At 57.3% G+C, this 21,718-nt stretch overlaps 8 protein-coding genes across 8 annotated transcripts; 3 read left to right on the top strand and 5 right to left on the bottom strand.

Moving 5' to 3' along the window:
- Window positions 1-105: 105 nt before the first annotated feature.
- B0T15DRAFT_507123 (uncharacterized protein) lies at window positions 106-1,285 on the bottom strand (the record flags this gene model as incomplete). Its single annotated transcript, XM_062867629.1, has 4 exons — window positions 106-667; window positions 730-977; window positions 1,038-1,108; window positions 1,153-1,285. 4 exons carry the CDS (start codon window positions 1,283-1,285, stop codon window positions 106-108), a joined length of 1,014 nt encoding a protein of 337 aa, XP_062726227.1.
- Window positions 1,286-2,396: 1,111 nt separating this feature from the next.
- Window positions 2,397-6,010, bottom strand: B0T15DRAFT_38418 (uncharacterized protein). The gene is made up of 2 exons (XM_062864268.1): window positions 4,514-6,010; window positions 2,397-4,446 (listed from the first exon to the last, which is right to left on the bottom strand). Exons 1-2 carry the CDS (start codon window positions 5,591-5,593, stop codon window positions 2,650-2,652), a joined length of 2,877 nt encoding a protein of 958 aa, XP_062726226.1. The 5' UTR covers window positions 5,594-6,010; the 3' UTR covers window positions 2,397-2,649.
- Window positions 6,011-6,875: 865 nt separating this feature from the next.
- On the bottom strand, window positions 6,876-8,298 carry B0T15DRAFT_518548 (RNA polymerase II subunit A C-terminal domain phosphatase SSU72). Its single transcript, XM_062868371.1, has 3 exons — window positions 8,163-8,298; window positions 7,773-7,966; window positions 6,876-7,719 (listed from the first exon to the last, which is right to left on the bottom strand). Exons 2-3 carry the CDS (start codon window positions 7,886-7,888, stop codon window positions 7,062-7,064), a joined length of 774 nt encoding a protein of 257 aa, XP_062726225.1. The 5' UTR covers window positions 7,889-7,966; window positions 8,163-8,298; the 3' UTR covers window positions 6,876-7,061.
- Window positions 8,299-10,004: 1,706 nt separating this feature from the next.
- Window positions 10,005-12,130, top strand: B0T15DRAFT_38374 (uncharacterized protein). The gene has a single exon (XM_062864265.1). The coding sequence runs from the start codon at window positions 10,289-10,291 to the stop codon at window positions 11,936-11,938; it is 1,650 nt and encodes a 549-aa protein (XP_062726224.1). The 5' UTR covers window positions 10,005-10,288; the 3' UTR covers window positions 11,939-12,130.
- An 886-nt stretch (window positions 12,131-13,016) lies between these two features.
- Window positions 13,017-14,224, top strand: B0T15DRAFT_489124 (uncharacterized protein; the record flags this gene model as incomplete). Its single annotated transcript, XM_062866570.1, has 2 exons — window positions 13,017-13,073; window positions 13,211-14,224. 2 exons carry the CDS (start codon window positions 13,017-13,019, stop codon window positions 14,222-14,224), a joined length of 1,071 nt encoding a protein of 356 aa, XP_062726223.1.
- A 2,498-nt stretch (window positions 14,225-16,722) lies between these two features.
- Window positions 16,723-17,702, bottom strand: B0T15DRAFT_38332 (uncharacterized protein). The gene is made up of 2 exons (XM_062864259.1): window positions 17,361-17,702; window positions 16,723-17,304 (listed from the first exon to the last, which is right to left on the bottom strand). Exons 1-2 carry the CDS (start codon window positions 17,394-17,396, stop codon window positions 16,753-16,755), a joined length of 588 nt encoding a protein of 195 aa, XP_062726222.1. The 5' UTR covers window positions 17,397-17,702; the 3' UTR covers window positions 16,723-16,752.
- On the bottom strand, window positions 17,703-19,090 carry B0T15DRAFT_38340 (uncharacterized protein). The gene is made up of 3 exons (XM_062864261.1): window positions 18,318-19,090; window positions 18,132-18,255; window positions 17,703-18,065 (listed from the first exon to the last, which is right to left on the bottom strand). Exons 1-3 carry the CDS (start codon window positions 18,705-18,707, stop codon window positions 18,010-18,012), a joined length of 570 nt encoding a protein of 189 aa, XP_062726221.1. The 5' UTR covers window positions 18,708-19,090; the 3' UTR covers window positions 17,703-18,009.
- A 118-nt stretch (window positions 19,091-19,208) lies between these two features.
- B0T15DRAFT_38345 (UV radiation resistance protein and autophagy-related subunit 14-domain-containing protein) lies at window positions 19,209-21,393 on the top strand. The gene is made up of 2 exons (XM_062864262.1): window positions 19,209-20,148; window positions 20,252-21,393. The coding sequence occupies exons 1-2, from the start codon at window positions 19,548-19,550 to the stop codon at window positions 21,157-21,159; spliced, it is 1,509 nt and encodes a 502-aa protein (XP_062726220.1). The 5' UTR covers window positions 19,209-19,547; the 3' UTR covers window positions 21,160-21,393.
- Window positions 21,394-21,718: the final 325 nt, after the last annotated feature.

Raw genomic sequence — 21,718 nt, 5'->3', positions numbered from 1 at the left:
CTACTCCCTTGCCCGTTTCATAAACAACCATTCACCCTTGCGGCTTCACTACCAGCCAAAACACCCCCCTTCTTCCTCCTAGGGTATAGTTAGTCCATCCACTTGTTAATTGTTGGACAACTGTGGAGGCACAGGCGAATTGGTAGGCAGCTGGGCAGGCAAATGCTGTGGCGAATTATCGCTGGGCAGCTGAGCAGGTAGGTTCTGGGGTTGCGGTGCGTACATCGGCGCCGGGCTGGGCGATGGGGACGGATAGAAAGCCTGTTGCTGCTGTTGCTGCTGCTCGTGTGCAGGGTAGCCAGCCTGCTGTGGTGGGTAGGCCTGTTGCTGTCCCTGAGCAGGATATTGCTGCTGCCCCTGAGGAGGATATTGCGGCTGCTGCTGGGGGGAGAACTGCTGCTGATACTCGGGATTGCCGACGGGCTGCTGCTGCTGCTGCGGCTGGGGCGCGTAGTATTGAGGTGGGTAGGTGGACGGGACACCGGTCTTTTCGCCGCCGTAGGGGGCTGTGGCTGCAGCGGCCACGGGTGCAGGTGCAGGCGCAGGCGCGGGTGCAGGTGCTGGCCCTGGGGGAGTGGGTGCTTGGCCGGGCATGCAGTGCCCACCGGCCGCGCGGTGCCGGTGCAGGCGGATGGAATGGATCACTAGGGCGACGATGAACACAACCCTGGAGCCCGAGTTAGCCAGGATGGGTGCGAAAGATGGAGAACTAAGGGGGCAAGAACTGACCATTCCACAGCGCCCAAGGCCGCTGCGGCCGCCTGCGCTCCCAGCCACGCCTGGTCGCCAGTACCCAGTCTGTAGCCACTGTAATAGTCGTAGAAATAGGCGACACGTGCCGCCTGCAGAGCGAAGGAGCAGAGCCACATCACGACGAAGAAGATGTCGACGCCGAGGATGGCCCAATAGTTGTACATCACGGGCGTGGCAAAGTGGGCGACCATGTGGTAGATAGAATATACAATGTTCATAACCGCCTGGGCATCCCTCGTTAGCATTGCTGGCTGCCTGGCACACAAGAAGCAAGCGAGACTTACCACAGCGAGGATGAACGCGTTGCCGTCGTACGACAGGAGGGAATTGGCTGGGTTGCCCGTTAGCCGTCTTGCTGGCTCTCAGTTGTAGTGTGCCAAAATAAATAGGGTAACATACTATAGGCGGAGAGGATCATAATCAGGAAGGCCAGCGCGAGTTGGACTATTCTGACGGCGATGAAGCCCCGCGGGTAGTCGAGGAGATGTTCCCGTCCCTCTGGCCGGACGGCCGAATACTGAGGATTGCTCATGGTGAAGCTGCTGGTGTGTGTGCCGTGAGGGATCTCAGTCCACAAGTCCACACACAAGTGGTCAACAAGCACTTGGGAACAGAAGGGTGTCGAGGACAACAGCGGGCGTCCAGAACCAAGGGAGAAACATAAGAGAAAGCAGAACGACGAGATCCTTGCGGCTCCAGGGGATGCCAGGCCCTTATCCTCACGCAGCCGTCGCGGGAATCCATTGCCAGTCTGCCTCGTGCTAACGTTAGTGTCGTCTCATGCATCTTCAAGCTCATTATAGCTCGCACTAGCGGTTCTTGTCAAGGCTTGATCTCATGCGGAATGGGTCGTGGCGTTCAGCTCGGTTAATGATTCGCCGCGGCAGGGGAGCTTGCTGTGCGGCTGAGCGAAACCGAAACATGATTGGAACGAAGGAGAGGAGGAGTCGAGGACGTTGTGATGCTAGCTGCAGCTCATTTTGGGCGCCAACGCCTCCCCTCCCGTCTCTCCTCTTTTGGGCACGGTCGTGCCTTCCTGTACGCTCGCTCCCACATCCCACATCCCGACACTTTTACATAGGTCTGCGAACCGCTGCCCACCGTTGCATACACTGTACTTGTATCAAGTTGCGCTCTCTCCGTTGTGTAACGCTGGATCCCGCTGTTGGTCCATTGTAGAGTGGCAATATTTTGAATGCTCGCGATCGTTACTAGTAACTATGTTTGCCGGTTGGCTTGGCGACGAGGCTGCCTTGCGCCCGGAGGCAAAGGCCCCGGTCACCGGAGATTGCGCTGCGGCACCGCCGCCGAACCCGCTCCGGCTTCGCCGTCTCTTTCCGCAGTCCACACGTACTAGGAGTTGTGCGGTTGTCTTTTCGAGATACGGGCATGGTAAAAGAACACACATGGTAAAAGTGATGGTACTCAGCAGACGAGAAGGAATCAATATATCACTGCAACAACTAGTAGCCTTTGCCTCGCGTTTCTCTCCATGCCTCAATTAAGAGAAGACATTAAGAAAGACATTGTGCCATTGCACTCATGTGTAGTACATAATATCTAGGTGGAATTTCCTCCGTCGTCAAACATCGGAGTTCCCCTTCCAGTCATCTTCCCATCATCTGTTCAACAAGACAATCACTAAGGGAGGCGTTAAATGATGCGCTGCTTCCCCCGCTCCATTCTATATACAATACATCAACATATTCCCAACTTTTGGGGGCCTAGTAGAAGAGAAAGAACAAATCAAGGCAAGATCATAGTTCGTTGGATGATACCACCGAGGCATGGCAGAATTGAACCACGCAGCTGGCAGGTGAGAACGAACAATATAAAACGGATATCCCGAAGAAATCTCAGGCGGTGAGGTAAACCAGAAAAAAAAAGGTACCCTCATCACGCAAAGTCATCAGCGCCATCATCCAGCACAAGCCGGTCGACCCGCTGGACGAGCTCCTTGGTCTCGCGCGCGATCTCGAACGCGATAGGTGGCAGCGTCTGCGTCCACATGCGCCACTCGCGGCTCTGGCTGTCGTTGCCCTGCGATGCCAGGTCGAGCCCGCGCTTGCCCGCCTCGGCCAGCCGCTCGCGGCACGACGCCAGCCGCTTGACCAGCTCCACGCCGTCGGCGCCGATGGCCTCCGTCTCGGCCGTTACCTGCCCGACCACGTCCGTGATGACGTTGATCTCCTCCGTGACCTGCTTAATGTCCGCGTCGTCGCGGATCAGCTGGACCAGGTTCTGGATCGTCTGCACGAGCACGGCTGTTTGGTCCTCGAGGTAGATCTTGAGGTCCTCGGTCCGTCTGTCAGGCTGCTGTTGGCGGGAGTTGTAGAGGCCGTTGCCGTTTCCGCTCCCGTTCGGGATGATTGGTAGCGCTTTGTTCAGACTCCCATATCCGCCTTCGCTGCCATTCGTGGTGGAACCGTTACCCGCCGCACCCTTGGCGTATGATTCCCGCGGGGAGCTGACCGGGCTGTAGCTAGATGAATCCGCGCTGGCCCGGCTCCTGGGACCGAGGCCCTGGAACGGGGGAGGCGGCGGTAGCGAGTCTTGAACTGACGTTATGCTCGATATTTGGCTCTGCCCGTTGCTCCGCGGCGAGAAGAAGGCAGTCGAGTCTACCGGCGTGACGGTCCCGTCGTCGTCGTCTTCTAGCTCGTCCGCAGGCGTGGCCCGGATTTTGGCGGCTCGGAGCAGCTCCACAACCGCTGCGACCAGGTGGGATGCCGCTGCATCAAGCAGCGATACTGGCGAGATGCCCGCCGAACTGGCGAAGTTCTTGGACACCGTGATCAGGTTGTTGGCAGTAGACGACACGCGAGACTTGAGCTTCTGGTGCTGCATCGCCGCCTCGCCATTCTGCGCCGACCCATCGATGTCCTTGGTGATCCGCCGGACGCTGACCACCACCGCCTTCATAGCGTCAATCAGCCGCTCCGGATTGTCGGCGCGTGCCCGCTGCAAGAAATCGTCGATGGCGAGCTGGAATTTGGTGACATGGATGTCCTTAACCAGCCCATTGTCCTCCACAAAGCCCTTGTCCCGAACGTACTTGGCCGCGTCCTGGTCGGCCGTGAGACCCGCCGAGGAGCCGCGCAGATCCCGCAGCTGCGTCTTGGTGCGCGCGTAGCGATTCTGCCACACCCGCACCTCGTGTTCGAGCGACTCGATCGTCTTCTCCAGCTCCGACTGCCGCTCCCAGGCCGCGCCGCTCTGTTGCGAGATCATCCTCATCTCCCGCAGAAACTCCTGAGCCTCCCGCCGCACTTCCTCCGTCACTTGCTCCTGCTCTTCCAGCGCCATGCGCAGCGCCTTGTTCTCCCTCTCCAACTCCGCGTCGCCAGCCCCGCTCGACGTCATATTGCTATTAATGCTGCTAGCCTGCCGGGCCTGCTCGATCTCTTCCCTGAGTTGCCGCGTCTCACTCTCGTGTTCGCCCCGGATCCTGTCGAGCTCCCTCTGCAGGGAATCATTCAGCTCCTGAGCCTCTGCGAGCTTGTCCTCCAGCTGCGCACGCGCATCATCCCACTCTTTCTTCTCCGAGTCTGCCGTAGCCGCTCTCGAGCGCTCGCCGTCCAGCACGCGATTAAGTTCGTCATCCTTCTTCTTCAGCGTGTCCTCCAGATTATCGAGCTTTTCTCGAAGATCCTTGACCTGCTGCTCGTACTCTTCAATAAGCTTCCTGTCGGCCTGCAATGAGCTCGGGTCAGCGCGGACTCATTAGCACCCTGAGCGGGGAAAAGAGCGGAATACCAACCTCGGATTGCCCTGCACTCCGGTTGCTGCCCCGGTTGTCTGGGACCCCGCCCATCCCGTACGCATCGGGTGCGTTGGGATCCGGACTTAACGGGCTGAGAGCATCGTCATCCTCCTCCACCATCGTGCTCTTGTTCGGAACAATCGTGTTGCTCTGGAATTGCTTGGGCATCGGCCGCCCGTAGTCGCCGTTTGCTGCGCTCATCACGCTCGGCGATGGAGGCATAGGGAAGTTGCCATTCATAGGGGTCGGCATCCCGCGCCCACTCCGCACCGAGCTCGCTTCAGAGGGGCGCCGTCGGCTCTGACCCCTCGGAGGATACCCGTTCATTCCATTAACCGGTGTCCCTGACCGACTCGGCGGCCCCCCGCGGACGGATACGGGGCTGCCCACACGGGGAACATCTCCCGCGGTGAAACGCGGGAATCTCCTTTCCAGTTCGCAGAAGACATCGGTGGCGAGGTCGCGGAAACGCGGGGGACCGAGGGAGGAGAGCTTCTGGCGCGCCTGGTTCCGCTTGGGGTGGAAATTCTCTTCGGGCAAGAGATAGTCGGGAGGGCCGGTGCCGGGTGGAGCATTCGGCGGTCTCCGGGCCGCGAGCTCGCGTCGCTTTAGCTCGTCGTACACGTCGGTACTGAGTTCGAGGAATTGGACGCCGGTGAGGCGCTGCAACTTGTCACGGGCCTTGTTCGGCGGAGGTTTCGGGTTTCCATCGCGGGATGTCGCGGAGAGGAAGCGCTTGAGGGAGAAGTAGTGTTCCGACAGGACCAGTTCCTGATTTTCTGATTGACTTTGGCTCCTGCCACTCTCGCTTCTCGCATACAGATTGGTGCCGGCGCTGGACCTGCCGCCGACGGACGGAGGCGGGGAGGGACCGCCCACGCTGCCGCTACCGCCCACGCTCCGGGGGCCGGGCGGGAAGTTGGCGTTCATCGGTTTGACCGGTCCTGCGGAGTCGGGCGGAGTGTTGAGTTGGCCCTGGTTGCTTTGATATGGAGGGCTGTCCTTTTCGACGATTGGATATGACCACTCGCTACCGCCTACAGAGACTGGTGACAACGGAGCATTGCGGCCATTCATGGTATGCGGTGTGGCTTAGTGGGAGCGTTGGCCGTCTCAAGCGGGCGCCGGGTCGCGCACGTGTGGAGGACGAGCAGCGCACAGCCGCGTGACGCCGAAGGGTACGGAATTAAATGTCGCCAAGTTGTGTCCAAGATGCATGCAGCAAAAAGGAACTGCACTGGCGAGGAGCAACGCGAACACTGGTGCCTCGGAGAACGTCTTGTCGAAAGATGTCACAGCATGAAACGCCTTCCGCCCTCCGCCAACGAGTGGCCCTCAGGGGTGTCCTAGGCAGTGTGCAGCTCCGCAAAATATAAGAAAGTTCAAGCGGCACGGCCGATCACTCGGAGAAGCGTAGGAGTATAGTATCGTAGGTAGAATGCCGCGTTCGGAGATCAGAGAGCTGCAAGATCGTGGGCTCGTGACTGGTTCCTTGGCCACTGTCTCGGGGTCTGGTTCGATCTTCTCGTCAGGTATTGTCCGTGGTCGCTACGTGCCACGCACTCAGCTGCAAGCACTCCAGGCACAACAAAGAAAAGAAGTGATCGGCGAGCACGAGTCAGAGTGAGACGGGAGAGAGAAGCAAATGAGGACAAGGGAGAGGCAAAGAAGGGCTGGGCGTAAGCACAGCGAAAGGCACGCCTTCCGGTCCTTTTTTGTTAGGTACAGTAATAAGGTAAGTGTACCTTAATTGCAGATGGGAGGGAGAACCTGGGGCACCACGGCTCTTTGTTGCAAAACGCCGAGATGCAGATCTGGGGCTAGCAGGTGGAAATCTCAAATTCAATTAATTGCACCCGCCCCTGATGGCAGGATCCAACTCAGCGCGCAACTGAGGTGGCGATTGGGTTGGCTAGCGCGCTCCGGGAGACCGAGACAGGGATGAGCGGCGGCGGATCGACCCTGCGTCAACCTCGAAGCCGCCCTCTTTCAGGCAGGGCGGTCTGCCATTTGACTCGACGCCCTGATGCAGGATCACAAATTCACAATAGACAAAGCACTTCAGCCGGTTCCCTAAGAGAGAAGATAGTATTAAAGGGACTACATCCATCTGGCCTTGGCCGATCCCTTTGAAGAAAATCCGTGGGCTCGAAGGAGTCCTGCACAGCCATGAATTCTCAGCTTTCCTCCACTGCCATTTCATTTGCATGGGTTGCTCATGGCCACGTCACAACGGACCGGTGGGTGCTCGCGCACATGAGTACGAGTACCTAGGTACTGTGGCTCGTGTGGTAGGTAAACGGCAGTGTTGGTCTTACCATCCAGTAAAGAGTAAACATGATACTAACAACAATGCCACCTCTGTTAGCGCATTGACACTATATTCTATCCGGTATAAGCTGGATCATCATGACATTGGTAATAACTCATCGCTGAATATCTGGTATCTGTTCTCTACCCCAACGCCCGCTAGCAAATATGGACACCCAACACCGATGGAAATGGAAAACGGAAGAGATAAGTCCCATGACACTGGCATGACCCCTTAGAACCAAGATAAAGTCCATGTCGAAGGGAGATCCGGCCACCTCTGCTGCCACTCGGCCAAGACTTCAGGGACCCGCTCGTCGAAGCTTGCTCTGCTGGCAGCGCCCCCAGCATCAAACGCGGCGGCTCCGACTTTCTCGCGCTCTTCCATAGCAGCCTTGTTCAGAGAATCTGCGAGGTCTACAATGGCCCCGCCTCCAATCGAAGCGTCCTGGTGATTGTCTTTGATATCAATGTTGATGACATGGACGGCCCGGTTCAGCGGCGAGCCCCGGTTCAGCAGATCATCGACGACGGCATCCCAGCAACGCTCCTCACAGGTGATAACAACATCCGGCACGCCTCCTTCCATGCCCACGCTTCCTTTATCCTTTTCGTGCTTCACTCTTGGCATACCAACGTTCCAGTCCTGCCACCGCTCAGGGCCCCACTTGATGAGGCGATTCCGCCCCAGCATGTTAAGCAGGCCATTCGCCCGGTACAGTCTGGGGTCCTTGGCTTCGAGCTCCCGGTAGATGCTGTCGTACGAGGTTTCGTTGAACTTGTAGACATTGGGCTGAGTGACGGTCGGCCCGGGTAGGCGCACAAGAGATCCAGTACCGAACGAGATAACGGGGAAGTTGGCCTGAGCTAGGCGGAGGTGCCCTTCCATTGACCTGGGCTATTGTCAGTCCCTGCTTAGCAACCCCGCAAGTGACAGTTGGCTTACCGATTCTGGTTACTCGCGCAGACGGTGCAGAACTTCAACTTGAACCCAGATCCATCTTCCGGCTGGCCATTCTGGGCCGGGGCTGAGGAGCCCTCACTCCCGCTTGCGGGGTCCATCACGGAGCTCCTATCCGATAACGAGTCGCTTCAATATCGAGTGCTAACCTTCTTCCACAAGGTTGCGACCACAGGTCGCTAAGCATGCCAGAGGTCAGCTTGGTGCGCTCATACTGATGGCAGAATCAAGTATCACGTGGATAACAACGTCAATCAGAAAGAAATAGCGTAATATAGGTATCATCAACGCCTGCCGAGGCAGGTCTCAGACAGCTCCAATAATAAGATCATCACAGGACTAGGAGACGGGATTGGCGGCGCACGGCGTACTTACCTATGGGAAGGACACCAGAGCGGTAACGTTTATGTTTTCATTCTGGAGAAAGATCGAGTGCACAGTGTGTAGTGTAGGAAGAATTGGACCTCCGATTCGATCAATGGTGATGTCAGAACTGAAGCTTGATTTGGGGGACGGTTCCAGCATCTCCAAGAACCGTGTTTTGGCATGATCAAAGATTTGTCCAATCACAATAATGCCTGGACTGACCGCCTTCCTAGGCTGGAGATACCCCACCCGTCTCCCGCCCGGTGTTTCAGGTTGCAGCCCCTGCATCAGCTGGCCCGTGAGCCCGTGCAGCCGCGCCTCTTCCTCCGCCGCAAGCACCGGGAACTTTCATGCTTTCAGGACCTTCCCAAAGTCCAACACCAAAGAACGAATGTATGAAGAATTACTTTGTAGTGCGATCTGGAGCGCCAGATCTTGATATGTACATGGCAGGTCGCAACAGCAGGGTTATGAGTGTCTGGCCTTTTAAAGACGCCACTTAGTACTGCTGAAGTGAGTTGCCTCCATACTAAAAATAGTTACCTTAGTCTGGGAACCGCCGCTTATTGGCGGTGAGAGCCTGCATAGGGTCGGACGGTTGGTGACTGACAGGCTGTCAGTGACAGCGAGCACCACCTAAAGAAGTCGTGGGGTCCGTCGGATACGGTTGCTGGGAGAGGGAGAATGGATACGAACTACGGAGTAGCCAACATTACACGTACGTACGTAGTTGACTTCCGAAGCTCTTGCCACAAACTGTGGTCGATCGGCTCATGGCGACCACAATCATCTCATCTTTCCCCTGCTCTTTATTATTAGTGTATACACTGGGTGTGGTTCTTCCTAATCCTGGAGAAAGGAAGGATGAAAAGAGTGGGTCCGGGGAGGTTTGTGCCAGCCTGCTGGGAGCCGCACAAGACATGCCTGGCCCTTCAAAAGGGCTCGACCATCCCTTGGTTTCGGCTATGGCACAACGCTCCCGGTCCTGTCCTGACGGCCCAGGAAGTACTCACAAATATGGGAAGTACTGCGTGTCAGATATGGGATGTTCAGGACCTAGACCAAACAAGAAGGGAAGTTAGTGTCTGCTTTCTGCTGTACATACCGTACCTAGGTACGGGCCCTTCATGGTAGGATCCTGAATGTGTTCTGCAGGAGCCAGAGCCTACACCACTAGAGCCGGAGGCGCTGGGAGATGCAGTGCGATTCGCGGTTCTACAGTACATGTATGTACAGTACCATGGCAGTCAGTACACTACACTATAGTAAGCCGGGCGGGGTCAAATCTTGCCTCGAGAGTCGAGGTTTGGCTGGAGCGCGCTTAGTTGGCCGCCTGACGCTGGCGAGCCGCCCGCTTTGTTGCTCGTCGTGCGCTTCCCCACCCTGTACTGCCCCTTCAATCCCTGGCCCCGAGCGAAGGTGGGCATTTTTTTCTCTACCTAGATCTGTTCTGCCCGTCCTCAACTCCAGGTTCGGTGCTGCCTCTCCTTCCATTCCCTGCCCAATCGTTCTGTCCCCGGCCGGCAACCGGATTGCACGACTCCTTGGATACTTTTGCTGCCGCTAGTTCGGCGATTCGCGATACCACCAAGCCCGTTCGAGACGCAGTCGTGCTTCCCGAGGTCGCCCAGTCGTAATAGACAGGGGGTCAGATGCGGATGGGCTGCTGTCCAAGCCTCCCTGGACTCCCTTCCCTAGCTTCTCTCACTGCCCTGGCTTGCGGTTGTTTGAGCGCAAAAAGACCCAGGTCGGACGAAAGTTCAAAACACGTATCCCCGGTCTTCCGGTAACACAAGGCGCGCACCGGTGTTCTTCGGCTTTTGTTAAACAGCGCACTCTCTATCTACAAAAGCTCTGTGCCGATTTGGACCAGAGCAGCGGCGCACCGAACGCACTGCGCTCGACACGCGCGGGGAGACGAGTGCTCGTGAGCCCCGGTGGTTCATTCCCTCGGTGCTGAGTTAGCGCGCCAGCGTGTCCGGGGTTCCGCGCCACTGCAGCTCGCTAGCTACTACTAGTAGTAGTAGTAGTAGTACTCGAAAGCGACCGAGCCAGGGCGAAGGCGCACACCCCACTCTACCCGGGCAGTTCGCAATCCGATTGATTGTTCCTCCCCGTTTCGCCCTTTCCGAACCATGACGGCGGTCATGTCGCCCGGCTCGTCTCCCGCAACCTCACCACCCGACATCGCGTCTCCGGCTGCCAGTTCGGCGCATCCCGTGCTCCCCCCACTGATCACCTCGCCGCCCGCTCGCAGGAGCAACCTGCCGCGCCCAATGTCCCACGCTTCCAAGAACCGCTTGTCGCAATACTCGACGACAAGCTCGATTCCCACGAGGTCACGGCCGCCTTCCTTCGTCTTCCCCATCTTCCCCTCGAGTCTGCCCTATACCATCGTTCGAGACTTCGCGTATCCGGCATCGCACCCTATGCACTATGGCCCCCCGCCCGAGCCCTCAAGGCCACCGTCCGGCATGACCACGCCGGCTAGTGAGCACCGGCGCCTTTCCGACCCGCCAGCGGCATGGGAGAGCAGGACAAGCTGGGACGACCACTCGTGGAGCAGCGGGTTCTACAACCGGCCGCCCGACCTGCCCTCGATCCAGTTCGCCGACGGCCCGCCATGGAGCGAGGATGAGGATCTTCAGAGCCCTGTGGTCAGCTCGAGACATAGGAAGCACAAGAGCTCCTCGGGCGGTTCCCTTATGAAGAGCCGGGGCAGTCGCGATGCCCAAGCGAACTTTGACCGCGAGCGGGGATATTATGTCGGCACCGGCGCGGACGGCAGCGAGCGGTACTATGCCAGCAACGAGGGCGGCGAGGCCAACGGACCGGGCGGCGAGTATGTCACGTATCCGCCGGATCAGGCGCGGCACGGCAGCGACACATACCAGGTGGCAAACCAGCAGCCGCGCCAGTTCGGCGAAGCGGGCGGCGGTTATGGATCGGACGACTCGAGCACGTGTTCCTCGCCGGGCCACTTCAGCACAGACGAGTCGCGGTACTCGCGCGACTACCAGTTTACCATCACATCGCCCGACGAGGAAATGCACGGTAAGGCCGTCGCGCTCTTTGACTTTGAGCGGGAGAACGAGAGCGAGCTGCCGCTCGTGGAAGGCCAGATCATCTGGGTATCGTACCGGTACGGCGAGGGCTGGCTTGTGGCCGAGGATCCCAAGACGCAGGAAAGCGGTCTCGTGCCGGAAGAATATGTCCGCCTGCTGCGCGACATCGAAGGCGGCATGACGAGCCTGACCGGCCACCTCCACGCGGGCGACGGCAGTCCCGCCAGCCCCGGCACCAACGACGTCGGCACGCCCACCCAGGCGGAGCACTCGTCGGCCGCGCAGCAGCATCAGCAGCAGCAGCAGCAGCAGCAGCAGCCACATTCTCCCGCCGTCACCACAGCAAGCGGCTCGTCCGCCGCGACAAACAACACGGCGTCGACATCCACAACCACCAACGGCTACCACCAACCAATCGTCTCCACCTTTTCCACATCCAGCAAGGACCTCGATCCGTACCCGCAGCATCTCCTAGGCACGCAGGCGGGGCAGCCCCCGCCGCAGGTCGTCCACTATCACGGCCAGCGTGGCGGCAGCCAGGCCAACACCCCGACGCTGGCCATTCACCAAGGCTTCGGGTCCAGGAGGGCGAGCCAGGATACATTGACGACTACGAAAAGGGGCGAGGCAGCAGGCGGGGCGCTGGAGACGCTGCCCGATGCGAGGCTGGAGACGTCTGGGGCGGGCTCAGGGTTGCCGAAGAAGCGGGAGTCTAGGTGATATATACAAATATCCCCAGGAGAGGGGACAACTGAAGCTTTTTGTGGAGGTCCGGCGGAAGGCGTGCGGCGTCGGAGGGTGGGGAGGGCATATGCGTCTCGAGGCATTCCATTTTGCAATACAAACAAGGGGATCGGCGGGTTCTACAATACGACCCGCGCGGGGTGACTTTTGGGTGGTTCAGCGGTTCAAGGGAGTCATGTACAAGTACCGATACCTATCCACGCCGGTGCGGTGGTGGTAAAAGAAAGCGTATCTGTCTGTCTGTGTTTCTTGTATGTATGGATTTGATACTCATGGATCATGATAATGGAAATGCCAGCTCCGTTTCTGCGTTTGCATAATACGAAGCATCCTGTTCTGCCTCGTGAGGGCATAACTGCACATGTTAAGAAGCTCTGTGGGTGCAGAGACAACGGGCCTGGGACGGATCGCTTGTTACTTCAAGTTGTCGAAGATCTCATGCTTTGATTCTCTCCGGCGGGTTCAGACGGCAAGCAGTAGGAACTCCCAAAAAGAGCTTACTATGCAGTCGACATGTTATCCGTGAGTGCAGCCCAGTCTGTCCTCTTATGTCTGAGTAAAGAAATCCATGTCAAACATATACGGATGATTCATCTCATGATCTCGGCCACGGAGTGGCGACATGAATGTCCTATCCACATACTCAGGTCTGCTTCTCAACCGTCGAGGACCTTAGTTTTCTCAGCATAACTTAATCTCTCTTGCCTGCAAAGGCTCTGAGAGCTGAAGTTAAAATACCTAGATGAAGGGAAAGGATGTTGATACTTGACAGCCCATAAGGCTTGCTCTTGCCCGTGAACAGGGTGCTGCTAGTGGACCCAAATGACGTAAACCGCCCGAACCCGAACCGGTCGCAAACCTGAAGCGCACGCGAAAGGCAATCGTACCCGCCGCGGCAATCCGATTTCGATTGTCTCGGAGTTCCGGGGTGTTTACAAATCGTACCATCTCCCGGATCGCAATCCCCTCATTCGCTCGCTCCAATTCACCTTCATTGACCGGCAACTGCTAGTAACTCTTCACCATACCTCGGGATACCGATCAAATCAGCACAATGAGCTTGTTTGTCGCCAGCCGGACAGCTTTCCGGGCCGCCGCGCCCCTCAAGCGGGTAGGTTTTACTTCTTCTTCTTTTTCTTATCAATTATTCATTACCCCCTCCACGTCCCGGGGATCTGGAAGACGGGAACCCAATTGGTATGTAGGTACTAGTAGTTGCAGTCGCGGCTGACACTCTGCCGCAACAAGCAATTCCAGGTCCGCTGCTATGCCACTGAGGGACCGTCGGCCGACCCCAAGAAGGGCAACAACAACAACAACAACACGCTGCTCTACGGGGCCGCTGCCGCTGCGCTGGCCGGCGCCGGCTACTACTTCTTCGGGGGCACGCCGGCGGCCAAGAAGGCCGAGGAGAAGGTGAAGGAGGCGTCGAGCGCGGCGAGCGCGGCGACGGACAAGCTGCCCCTCGGCGAGGTCAACAAGAAGGCGCTCACGGGCGGCGACCAGGGCTGGGTCAGCCTGAAGCTCGAGGAGGTCGAGATCGTCAATCACAACTCGAAGCGGTTCCGCTTCCGGCTGCCCGACGACGACATGGTCTCGGGCCTGCAGGTGGCCAGCGCGATCCTGACCAAGTTCACCCCCAACGAGGGCGACAAGCCCGTCATCCGCCCCTATACGCCCATCAGCGACGAGGACACCAAGGGCTACCTGGACCTGCTGGTCAAGAAGTACCCCAACGGCCCGATGAGCACGCACCTGCACGACATGGTGCCCGGCCAGCGGCTGGACGTCAAGGGCCCGATCCCCAAGTACGCCTGGTCGGCCAACAAGCACCGGCACATTGCGCTGATCGCGGGCGGCACGGGTATCACGCCCATGTTCCAGCTGTGCCGCGCCATCTTCAACAACCCGGACGACCAGACGAAGGTGACGCTCGTCTTCGGCAACGTGAGCGAGGACGACATCCTGCTCAAGAACGAGCTGGCCACGCTCGAGAACCACTACCCGCGCCGGTTCCGCGCCTTCTACGTGCTCGACAACCCGCCCCAGCAGTGGACCGGCGCCAAGGGCTACATCAACAAGGACCTGCTCAAGACCGTCCTCCCGGAGCCCAAGGACGAGAACATCAAGGTGTTTGTGTGCGGGCCCCCCGGCATGATGGAGTCCATCTCGGGCAACAAGAAGAGCCCCAAGGACCAGGGCGAGCTGAAGGGCATTCTGAAGGAGCTCGGGTACACCCCAGAGCAGGTGTACAAGTTCTAGATCGGGGAGGGGGGTTCTTTTAGGCGAGGAAGGGTGGCATGTCTTTTCAACTGACCTAGGATGGGGCTTTCTTTTCCCGAGTCCTTGTCAAGCGGCCATTGTAGACTAGCGTGGCGTGGCTGTCTGTTAGTTATAGAGAAATACCTCTTGGGAGCTTTGCTCGTTGAGCCCTGCGCCCTCCTGCCTTGAATGAAGATTCAAATCATACACTAATGCTGCCCACCTTCACTCGTGGTTCGTTGTATCTCCTCCTCCCAGTCTCCCCGGTTTAAGTGGCAATCCGCTGCGATGTTCTCTGCGGCGCGTCGGATGCTTCCAATCCAGAGGAACCCACCTCCCGTTGTAGAAGCAGGAGTAGTCAAGGCCAAGTAGCAATCATCTTTATTGTTGCTGGCTGCTCAGCATCATAGCATGTCACAATCCCAGGCAGGGCAAGGCACTTATTAGCATCAACAGTCACATCACGAGCAAGGCATCAATCATAGCACGCGTGCTGTCCCCAGCCCCATTCCCATTGTATTTCCCCGCTCTGTGGTGATCTCTCAGATCCAGGCCCCCTTTCCCTCTCTCCCCCCATGGTACGCTACATCTCTCGAAACTTTTGGAATGTCTCGAAGGTCTGCGGTTACGGCAATGGCAGAGCTCACTTCGGTCCCTGAATGACCAGCGATGCCGGGCACACTGAGGCTACTAACCCCGGCGGGCAGGCAAACGATGCGCACCGGCCGAGCTTCGATGGAGCCTGTGTCGGAAGCCATATACAGATGCCTGCCGGTACTTCATGGTTAGCATGATGTTCGCACCTGGATGGGTCATGTCGGGGTTACTTACAGTCGCGTAGCGACCTTGCTGGTGGGGTGCCGAATGGTGTCGATGGTGTCGATGTGCGGGCATCTGTTGAATGGCCCCAACACCGCAGCAGGCTGCATCGAGGGCCGGCCGACGTTGGTGCGCATGTTGCCTGCCGTTAGTAGGCCCAGTGTGCCGGGCATGCTGTTGCCATCAGGGCCGGTGGCCTGCCATGCCTTCCGCAAGACCTCAAGACATCCCGTTTCGAGAGAATGCAGCGTACCAACCCGTCTCTCCCCCACCCCAGATTGCCACGTTTCCCGTTGCCCACGCTTCCCCCCCATAGAGACAATTGCCATGCTTCCATCTCCTACCCAGCCCGTCATCTTCCACGCCACCATCCGTCCGTCACTTTATGACGACCCTCCATCCTCGACCGGCACCCCCACCCGCTTACCCGGCCGGTCACCAGCCACACCATACCTCCATCCATCCGTCACCTGGCGACACACCCCCATCCTCCGGCGGCACTCCCACCCGCTTACCCGGCCGCCACGCCCATACATGATCTCCTTGTTGCCCAGTCGTCAATTTATGACGGCGTTCATTCCATTTCCTGGTCAGTTTATGACCTTCTCTTCCACCGCCGTCGATTTATGACGACCTTCTCCTTCCATCCATGCGTCACTTTATGACGACCTTCTCCTTCCATCCTAGACGTCAGTTTATGACGTCTACCCCTTCCTTTCATTCCTCCTTTCACTCTAACCAGTCCTCTCCCCAAGTCATCCTTCAACCAAAAACCTCTCTTCAACACCATCTTCATTCTGTCTACCATTTTGTGTGTTTGTGTGTACAAAGCCTGGGAGACAAGTTAGTGCGCCGTCCGTAGTACCATGCCATGCCGCGAAGAAGAAGTGCGAGTGATGTTTGTCAGAGAGAAGATTAACTCGACATGTTCCGGCTCGAAGGAGGGCGGCAACAAAACTTCCTGTTAAGGTTGCCCAGTGCCAACCCTCCAGCCAGAGTTCCGGCTAAGGATGACGATACGAAAAGATCTCATCATGGTATTGCAAGGGCTGTCCGTGACGGATGGGAAGTGAGGGACTCACATTTTATGCTTTTGTGTTGCGTGTTTCATGTTCTGCGTTGAAGACCAAGGGCGACGATACAGCGAGGGAAGGCGCCTCGGGACTCCCAAAGTGATCTTGGTGGTGGCCGGTCAGACTGAGTGGCTGGGAGTCCCGGTGAGGAGCGAGGAGGGCTTGCTGTTTGAGTAGTGCTTTTATGTGTTGTGTCATGTGACGTGTGCCTCCGTTGTCCTCGGCGGGACTCCCAAAGTGACTTTGGTTGTGGCCGGTCAGGTGGGTTACCTGGGAGTCCCGCTGAGAGGTGAGGACTCTGAGAAGGAGGGCTTCAGGTTTGAGTTGTGTTGTATGTGTTGTCTGTCACGTGATGTATGCCTCCGTTGTTCCCTTTGTCGTAAGAGATGCGACGTTGCTGGATCGTGCTGGTCTTCATGTTTTGGATGTTTTGGGGCTGGAGAATCAAGGGCGGCGGTCCAGCGCGTGAAGGTCCTCGGCGGGACTCCCAAAGTGGCCTTGGTGGTGTGGCCAGTGAGATTGGGGTGTTCTGGAAGTCCCGGTGAGAGGTGGGGACCGGTGAGGAGGAGGGCTTGATGTTTTTTTGAGCAGTGCTGTAATGAGTTGTGTCATTGTGATGGATGCCCTCCGTTGTCCTCAGTCGTCGTAAGAGATGCGACGTCGCTGGATCGCGCTGGTCTCGACGGACTCGTTGTTTTCGTCGTCGTAGTCGAGAGTGGCCAGGCCCTTGTCTACCACGTCCCAGGTGCGCTTGCGCAGATCAATCGGCTCACCCATGGGGGCGTTCTTCTTTTTGTTCTTGGTCTTGCCGCGCTTCCGCTTTTTGGATTTCTTTGCGGTGGCGGACGGCGTCGAAGATGAGACTTCGCCTTCAGACAAGTTATGCGCCGCATCTTCCTCGGAAATTGTAGTTGTGGTTTCCTTGATGTTAGAAGATTCTCTTGCGCGACGGAGAGCTTCGAGCTCTGAGTGTCTGAAAATGGCGATTTGTTCGTCGGTGAGGGTTCGCTTGACGCCGTCGGGATAGTAGCCGAGTTCATCCTCCTCCTCTTCGTAGTATTCTTCGTCATCGGCCGCATTATGGGTAGTGCTTTCTGCTGGCGGATGCTCAGGTCGGAGGAAGTGGGTTTGGAAGTGATCTGTCGCAAGCTGCGAGAAGTGCGCTTCATGAAATGCAGCCATATCAGCCTGGATTCATGAGTTAGCTTGCTCCGATCCCAGAGAGATTCTTGGTGAAGACGAACCTGGCTGATTTGAGGCACTCTGATTATGCCCGCCATCTCGGCGCGAGAGTAGTTGACCGTTATTGGGTTTAGTTGATTGGCGGCCAAAATTTCGGAGTTCGGATTGAGAGTGACCGAAGTTGGGCCTCCCTGGTCGAGTCACGTGTTTCGTGTAAGTGAAGACCTAAGTGAAGATGGGGATGTCGCTGCTGAGATGAGACGGGTCGTTTCGAGATGGGACTGGTTTTATTTCTTTTTTCTTTTTGTCGATTCTTGTTTGTGATGTTTGTTTTTGTTTTGTTTGTGGTGTGGTAGAGTTTGTGGGAGAAGTGCGTTTTTCAGAGGCCCGGTGTTGGGCGCAGGTTGGGTTGCGGAAGAGATGGCTGGCAACCTGTTCTTCCTGGTGGGCGAGGCTGGCAAGCTGGGCTCAGAATGGTCTGGAAGAGAGCGTTGATTTTCGCTGTAGAGTTCAGAGACGGGAGCCCAGCGCCTCAGCCCATGGAGTCTGCTAGAGAGAGAGTTTGCCGCCAGCAATGATATGTGGCGCCAACCGTGCGAAATATGTGCCCTTGGCTATGATGAAAGCTCTTGATGACAGGTTCCGCCGGAGAGAAGGTTCATGTGAGATGCTTCTGTCATCAAGGCCAGCCGTCCTTTTGTGTGGATGAGGCTAGGACTGGCTTAGGAGTGCCAGGGCGCTCTGAAAAGCGCGAACAACCTCAGTGACTAGTAGTTGTGAGTTAGCTAGGAGAGCTTGGAGCCATAGGTAGGTGAGAGAGGGCATAGACTCACGGTGTTTCTTCTTTTGTGACAAGCTCTGTTCAGCGATCTTGACGTATCGCTCTCTGGTCTGGAGACGTTTCACTCCGCGCTCGGTGTCACGGACCGAGGCAGCAGATGCCCAGACGTTGAAGAACTACGACGGGGTCAGCTCAGGGTTGCAGGCGGGAGGCCAACCTCAAGAGATATCAAACTCACCTTGACAAGCTCTTCAAACTCTTTGAGAAGCTCCTGCTCGTTGCGATCAGCGTCGGCAAGAGCCTCTTCATAGCGAGCCTCAAATTCGTCCCAGTCAAACGGCGCCAAATGTCCAGGGGTGCTGGGAGATCTCTCAGCGGCATCCTTTTGGTTGTTCATGCGCTCTGTGGAGTGGCGCGGTTCTGGCGTCTTGACCTGGGCACGACCGCCCTGAGGCTTGGTGTTTGTGTTTTGAGCATCCATCACGTCGGACAGCACAGGTTTCAAAGGACTATTTTGGGTCGCCTCTGCCTGTAGAGCTGGAAGAATGGGAGATTCGGGTGTCTTCGCTGGCGAGGCGTTGCCGGATGTCTTTGAGGAGGAAGATGAGTTAGGCGACGTACTGGCCATTAGACTGCAACGCGGTGCTTTTTTCTTTCAAGTTGTTTAGCAAATCGAGCCGGCGATGACACTAACCGAGATGGAAGCTGTGTTCCAGTAATTTGTCCCAAGTCCGAGAGGAGGAGGAGTGCTCTTGGTTTTGAGCCTGACAAGACAGAATTGCACTTTCTGACCCCGCTTTCGTGACTGGCGAATGCTCAAGAGGCTCTCGAGGTTCTAGATCAATCCCACGCCCGTTCTTATGGCTGATTGGTGTTTAGCTGCCTTTTGTGCAGACGGTGATGAGTTGGCAACGGCTTTTTAAGTGAGCGCGTCGCGAATGAGAAGAGCCGGAGGGTTCGCGGGGGATGATCGACCGAGTGCCGATGACAAAGGATTCTTGATTGGTGAGCTTGTTCGCCAAGAAAGCAAGGGTTTGGGATCCGGGGTTGTCAGGCTGCAGCGCGATAAGTTAGCAAGGTGCCAAGGTCATGACGCGGGAGCGATAAGATCCCTGGGTGGACCACCTACCTCTTGTCCATGTGAGACTTCGATTCAGGTGACATCGACAATCTGTCTGAAGTCACCCTACTGCGGTAGTTCTTCAAGCTTCCACGCCCCGACTGGTCTCTTCGTTTATCAGACCAGTTCTGTCTCGTTTTTGGAAGCCGAAGATAGTTTTCGCCCGATGATTGTGGATTGCGCCACAACGGTACTGCGAGCCTGCGCCACCAGTTGAAGGTATTTAAGGAACGCTTCTGGTCTGCGCGCTGCCATCTTTTGTCCCCTTGCCCGAACATCGCAGAGTGCAACGGCACAAGAGTTAGAGCCGAGCGAGAGTTCAGTGATAAACAAAGCGACGAAGCCGGGATGGACTGGATGGACTGCAGCATTTGCCGTCGTCCGCACCACGAGGAGAGACTGCCGTTCCTTTGTCCAATGGATGCGAGGAACGTCCTGTATGGGAGCCGAGTCGAGTATGCCCGAGCGCTGCTCGAGAATGAGGATGCAGAGCGCCGGGTGGAAGCCGCCTTGGCAAGTCAGGAGAAAGTAGCTCAGGATCAGAAGGCCGAGTCGAGGGTCCATTTCGACTGGCTGAGAGCTGAAGAGGCGGCTGCCGTAGACCGAACGAGCCAGATCATTGCGCAGGCCGACCGGTTAAGGCAGGAGATTCAGGCGGCGCAGCAGGAGATTGCGGCGAAGAAGGATGCCATGGCTCGGAAGAGATCGGATCTGGCGTCGGTCTCGGCTGGTACTCGGGTTCGATGGAACAGGCAGTTGGACGAGGCTCAGCGATCCACGCAGAGACTGAAGTACAAGTGGAATCGCAGCGCCGACAGCATGGCTGACACCAGGGCTTTCTTGTGCGAGGGATCCGCCAGGTTGTATGGTCTTCGTCAACTCAGGAAGGGCAGCGTCAAGCGGTATGAGATCGGCGGGGTTGAGATTTTTGACCTTCACGCCATGAACAGTAAGTGTTCTCTTTTTTCTGCGGTGACTTGCTGCTGCTGCTGCTGCTGGAGGCGAAGACGAGATTGTTTGTTTGGTTCTTGAGAACTGACGGATCCTGGCAGGTTTGTCGCCGGAGGTGATTTCGACGTCCTTTGCGCACATTGCTCATATTCTGGTGCTGGCCTCGCATTATCTGGGCATTCGGTTGCCCGCAGAGATCACAAATCCCCATGCCGACTACCCGCGACCGACGATCTTCTCGCTTGCGTCATCGTACAAGCATGGAGCAGTGCCTTTCCCGGGGTCGCTGGCGTCGCAACTCGCGCCTGTGGCGGATGATGGGGAGCAGAGACATGTGCCGCGGCCTCGTCCGTTGTTTATCGACAAGGCGCTTCCGGCGCTGGCCAAGGAAGATCCGTCCGGCTATGCGCTGTTCTTGGAAGGGGCGTCTCTGCTGGCGTATGATATCGCTTGGGCGTGCTGCTCGCAAGGCGTGTGGTTTGGCGACAAGGACCCGTATGAGGACATGTGCAATATCGGCCAGAATCTGTGGCGGCTTCTCATCGGGGATCAGCTCCACCGTCGATCTGTCGAGCCGACATTTTCCTCTTCGCTCACGCCGCCGATTGCGGGAAGTCCGAAAGATGAGGATCACGGCGAGATCACCAAGCCGAAGTCGACAATGGGTCGCTGGTCGCACGCAACGCTGCACAGCTTTCTTGGGGGTGCCGAGGGAACGGAGTTCGTGCGCAACTTCAGGATTCTGTCTCCTCTGAAGCTGGCGGATCGGCTGAAGACGCGGCTGTCGAGCGAGGCCCCGATGCTGGAATGGGAGAAGATCGAGGGCGACGAGATAGAAGAAGGCTTCGACGATGGCGTGCTGGTGCGGGGTCCTGGTTCCGGCTCTGCTGGGCGCGGGGACCTCGGTGTTGCTGCGAGCGTGATGTCGGTGCGGACTGCCGGGGCGAGCGACAGTGCCAACACTCCAACAAGGGGAACGAGTGGCTGGATGAGGTTGAAACCTCGGTAGATACTGACTCAGATAAGCAGTTGTGCTGCTGAGAACGCAAAACAAAAAGACGGTCGCTTCTTCCTGGCCCACCCTCCGCTACCCTAACCCAGGAAGAATGATGATGCTCGCGTCAGTTTGTGCGTTGGATCTGATCCTAGCCCCTGGATTCCCTGATAAGTTAAACAGCACGGGGACGAACAGAGTCGGAGTCGCTTGCAAGAGACGGTTGCCATCCCGCCTCCCGTCATGCGTCCAGTTGTTCCAGTGTCGTTGCCCGGCGTTTTATCCTCCTAAGACACGGGACACGAACAGAGTCGGAATCGCTGCAAGAGACGGGTTACCATCCCGCCTCCAGTCATGCGTCCAGTTGTTCCAATGTTGCGTGCCCGGCGTTTTCCTTTCTTCGAGGAGTGGTCTTGAGTTGAAGTCAACCGGAGAGAATAGCGAGAGTCGGACAGAGATTGCTTGGATGTGACGCAAGCAAGAATGGGCGAGGCCACTTCCTTCCGGAGAAAGAAGTGGTGGGAAGTCTCCCCATCCCAGATCATTACGTCGGGATCACTGGCAAGAACGGCGA

The sequence above is a fragment of the Chaetomium strumarium genome, assembly GCF_033439665.1.
Source record: "Chaetomium strumarium strain CBS 333.67 chromosome Unknown B0T15scaffold_1, whole genome shotgun sequence".
Classification (NCBI taxonomy): domain Eukaryota; kingdom Fungi; phylum Ascomycota; class Sordariomycetes; order Sordariales; family Chaetomiaceae; genus Chaetomium; species Chaetomium strumarium.
The sequence above is the reverse complement of the archived record's forward strand: the minus strand, read 5'-3'. Positions and strand labels throughout refer to the sequence as shown.

Bases quoted from the DNA above. Each gene is read 5' to 3' on its own strand.
- B0T15DRAFT_38418 (XM_062864268.1), bottom strand. From the start codon at position 5,593: ATGAATGGCCGCAATGCTCCGTTGTCACCAGTCTCTGTAGGCGGTAGC. The intron at 4,447-4,513 runs GTTGGTATTCCG...AGCTCATTGCAG, and splicing joins GGAGTGCAGGGCAATCCGAG to GCCGACAGGAAGCTTATTGA.
- B0T15DRAFT_518548 (XM_062868371.1), bottom strand. From the start codon at position 7,888: ATGGACCCCGCAAGCGGGAGTGAGGGCTCCTCAGCCCCGGCCCAGAAT. The intron at 7,720-7,772 runs GTAAGCCAACTG...ACAATAGCCCAG, and splicing joins TGCGCGAGTAACCAGAATCG to GTCAATGGAAGGGCACCTCC.
- B0T15DRAFT_38374 (XM_062864265.1), top strand. From the start codon at position 10,289: ATGACGGCGGTCATGTCGCCCGGCTCGTCTCCCGCAACCTCACCACCC.
- B0T15DRAFT_38332 (XM_062864259.1), bottom strand. From the start codon at position 17,396: ATGGCGGGCATAATCAGAGTGCCTCAAATCAGCCAG. The intron at 17,305-17,360 runs GTTCGTCTTCAC...TCATGAATCCAG, and splicing joins GAGTGCCTCAAATCAGCCAG to GCTGATATGGCTGCATTTCA.
- B0T15DRAFT_38340 (XM_062864261.1), bottom strand. From the start codon at position 18,707: ATGGCCAGTACGTCGCCTAACTCATCTTCCTCCTCAAAGACATCCGGC. The intron at 18,256-18,317 runs GTGAGTTTGATA...ACCCCGTCGTAG, and splicing joins AGTTTGAAGAGCTTGTCAAG to TTCTTCAACGTCTGGGCATC. The intron at 18,066-18,131 runs GTGAGTCTATGC...CACAACTACTAG, and splicing joins GTCACAAAAGAAGAAACACC to TCACTGAGGTTGTTCGCGCT.
- B0T15DRAFT_38345 (XM_062864262.1), top strand. From the start codon at position 19,548: ATGGACTGGATGGACTGCAGCATTTGCCGTCGTCCGCACCACGAGGAG. The intron at 20,149-20,251 runs GTAAGTGTTCTC...GGATCCTGGCAG, and splicing joins TGACCTTCACGCCATGAACA to GTTTGTCGCCGGAGGTGATT.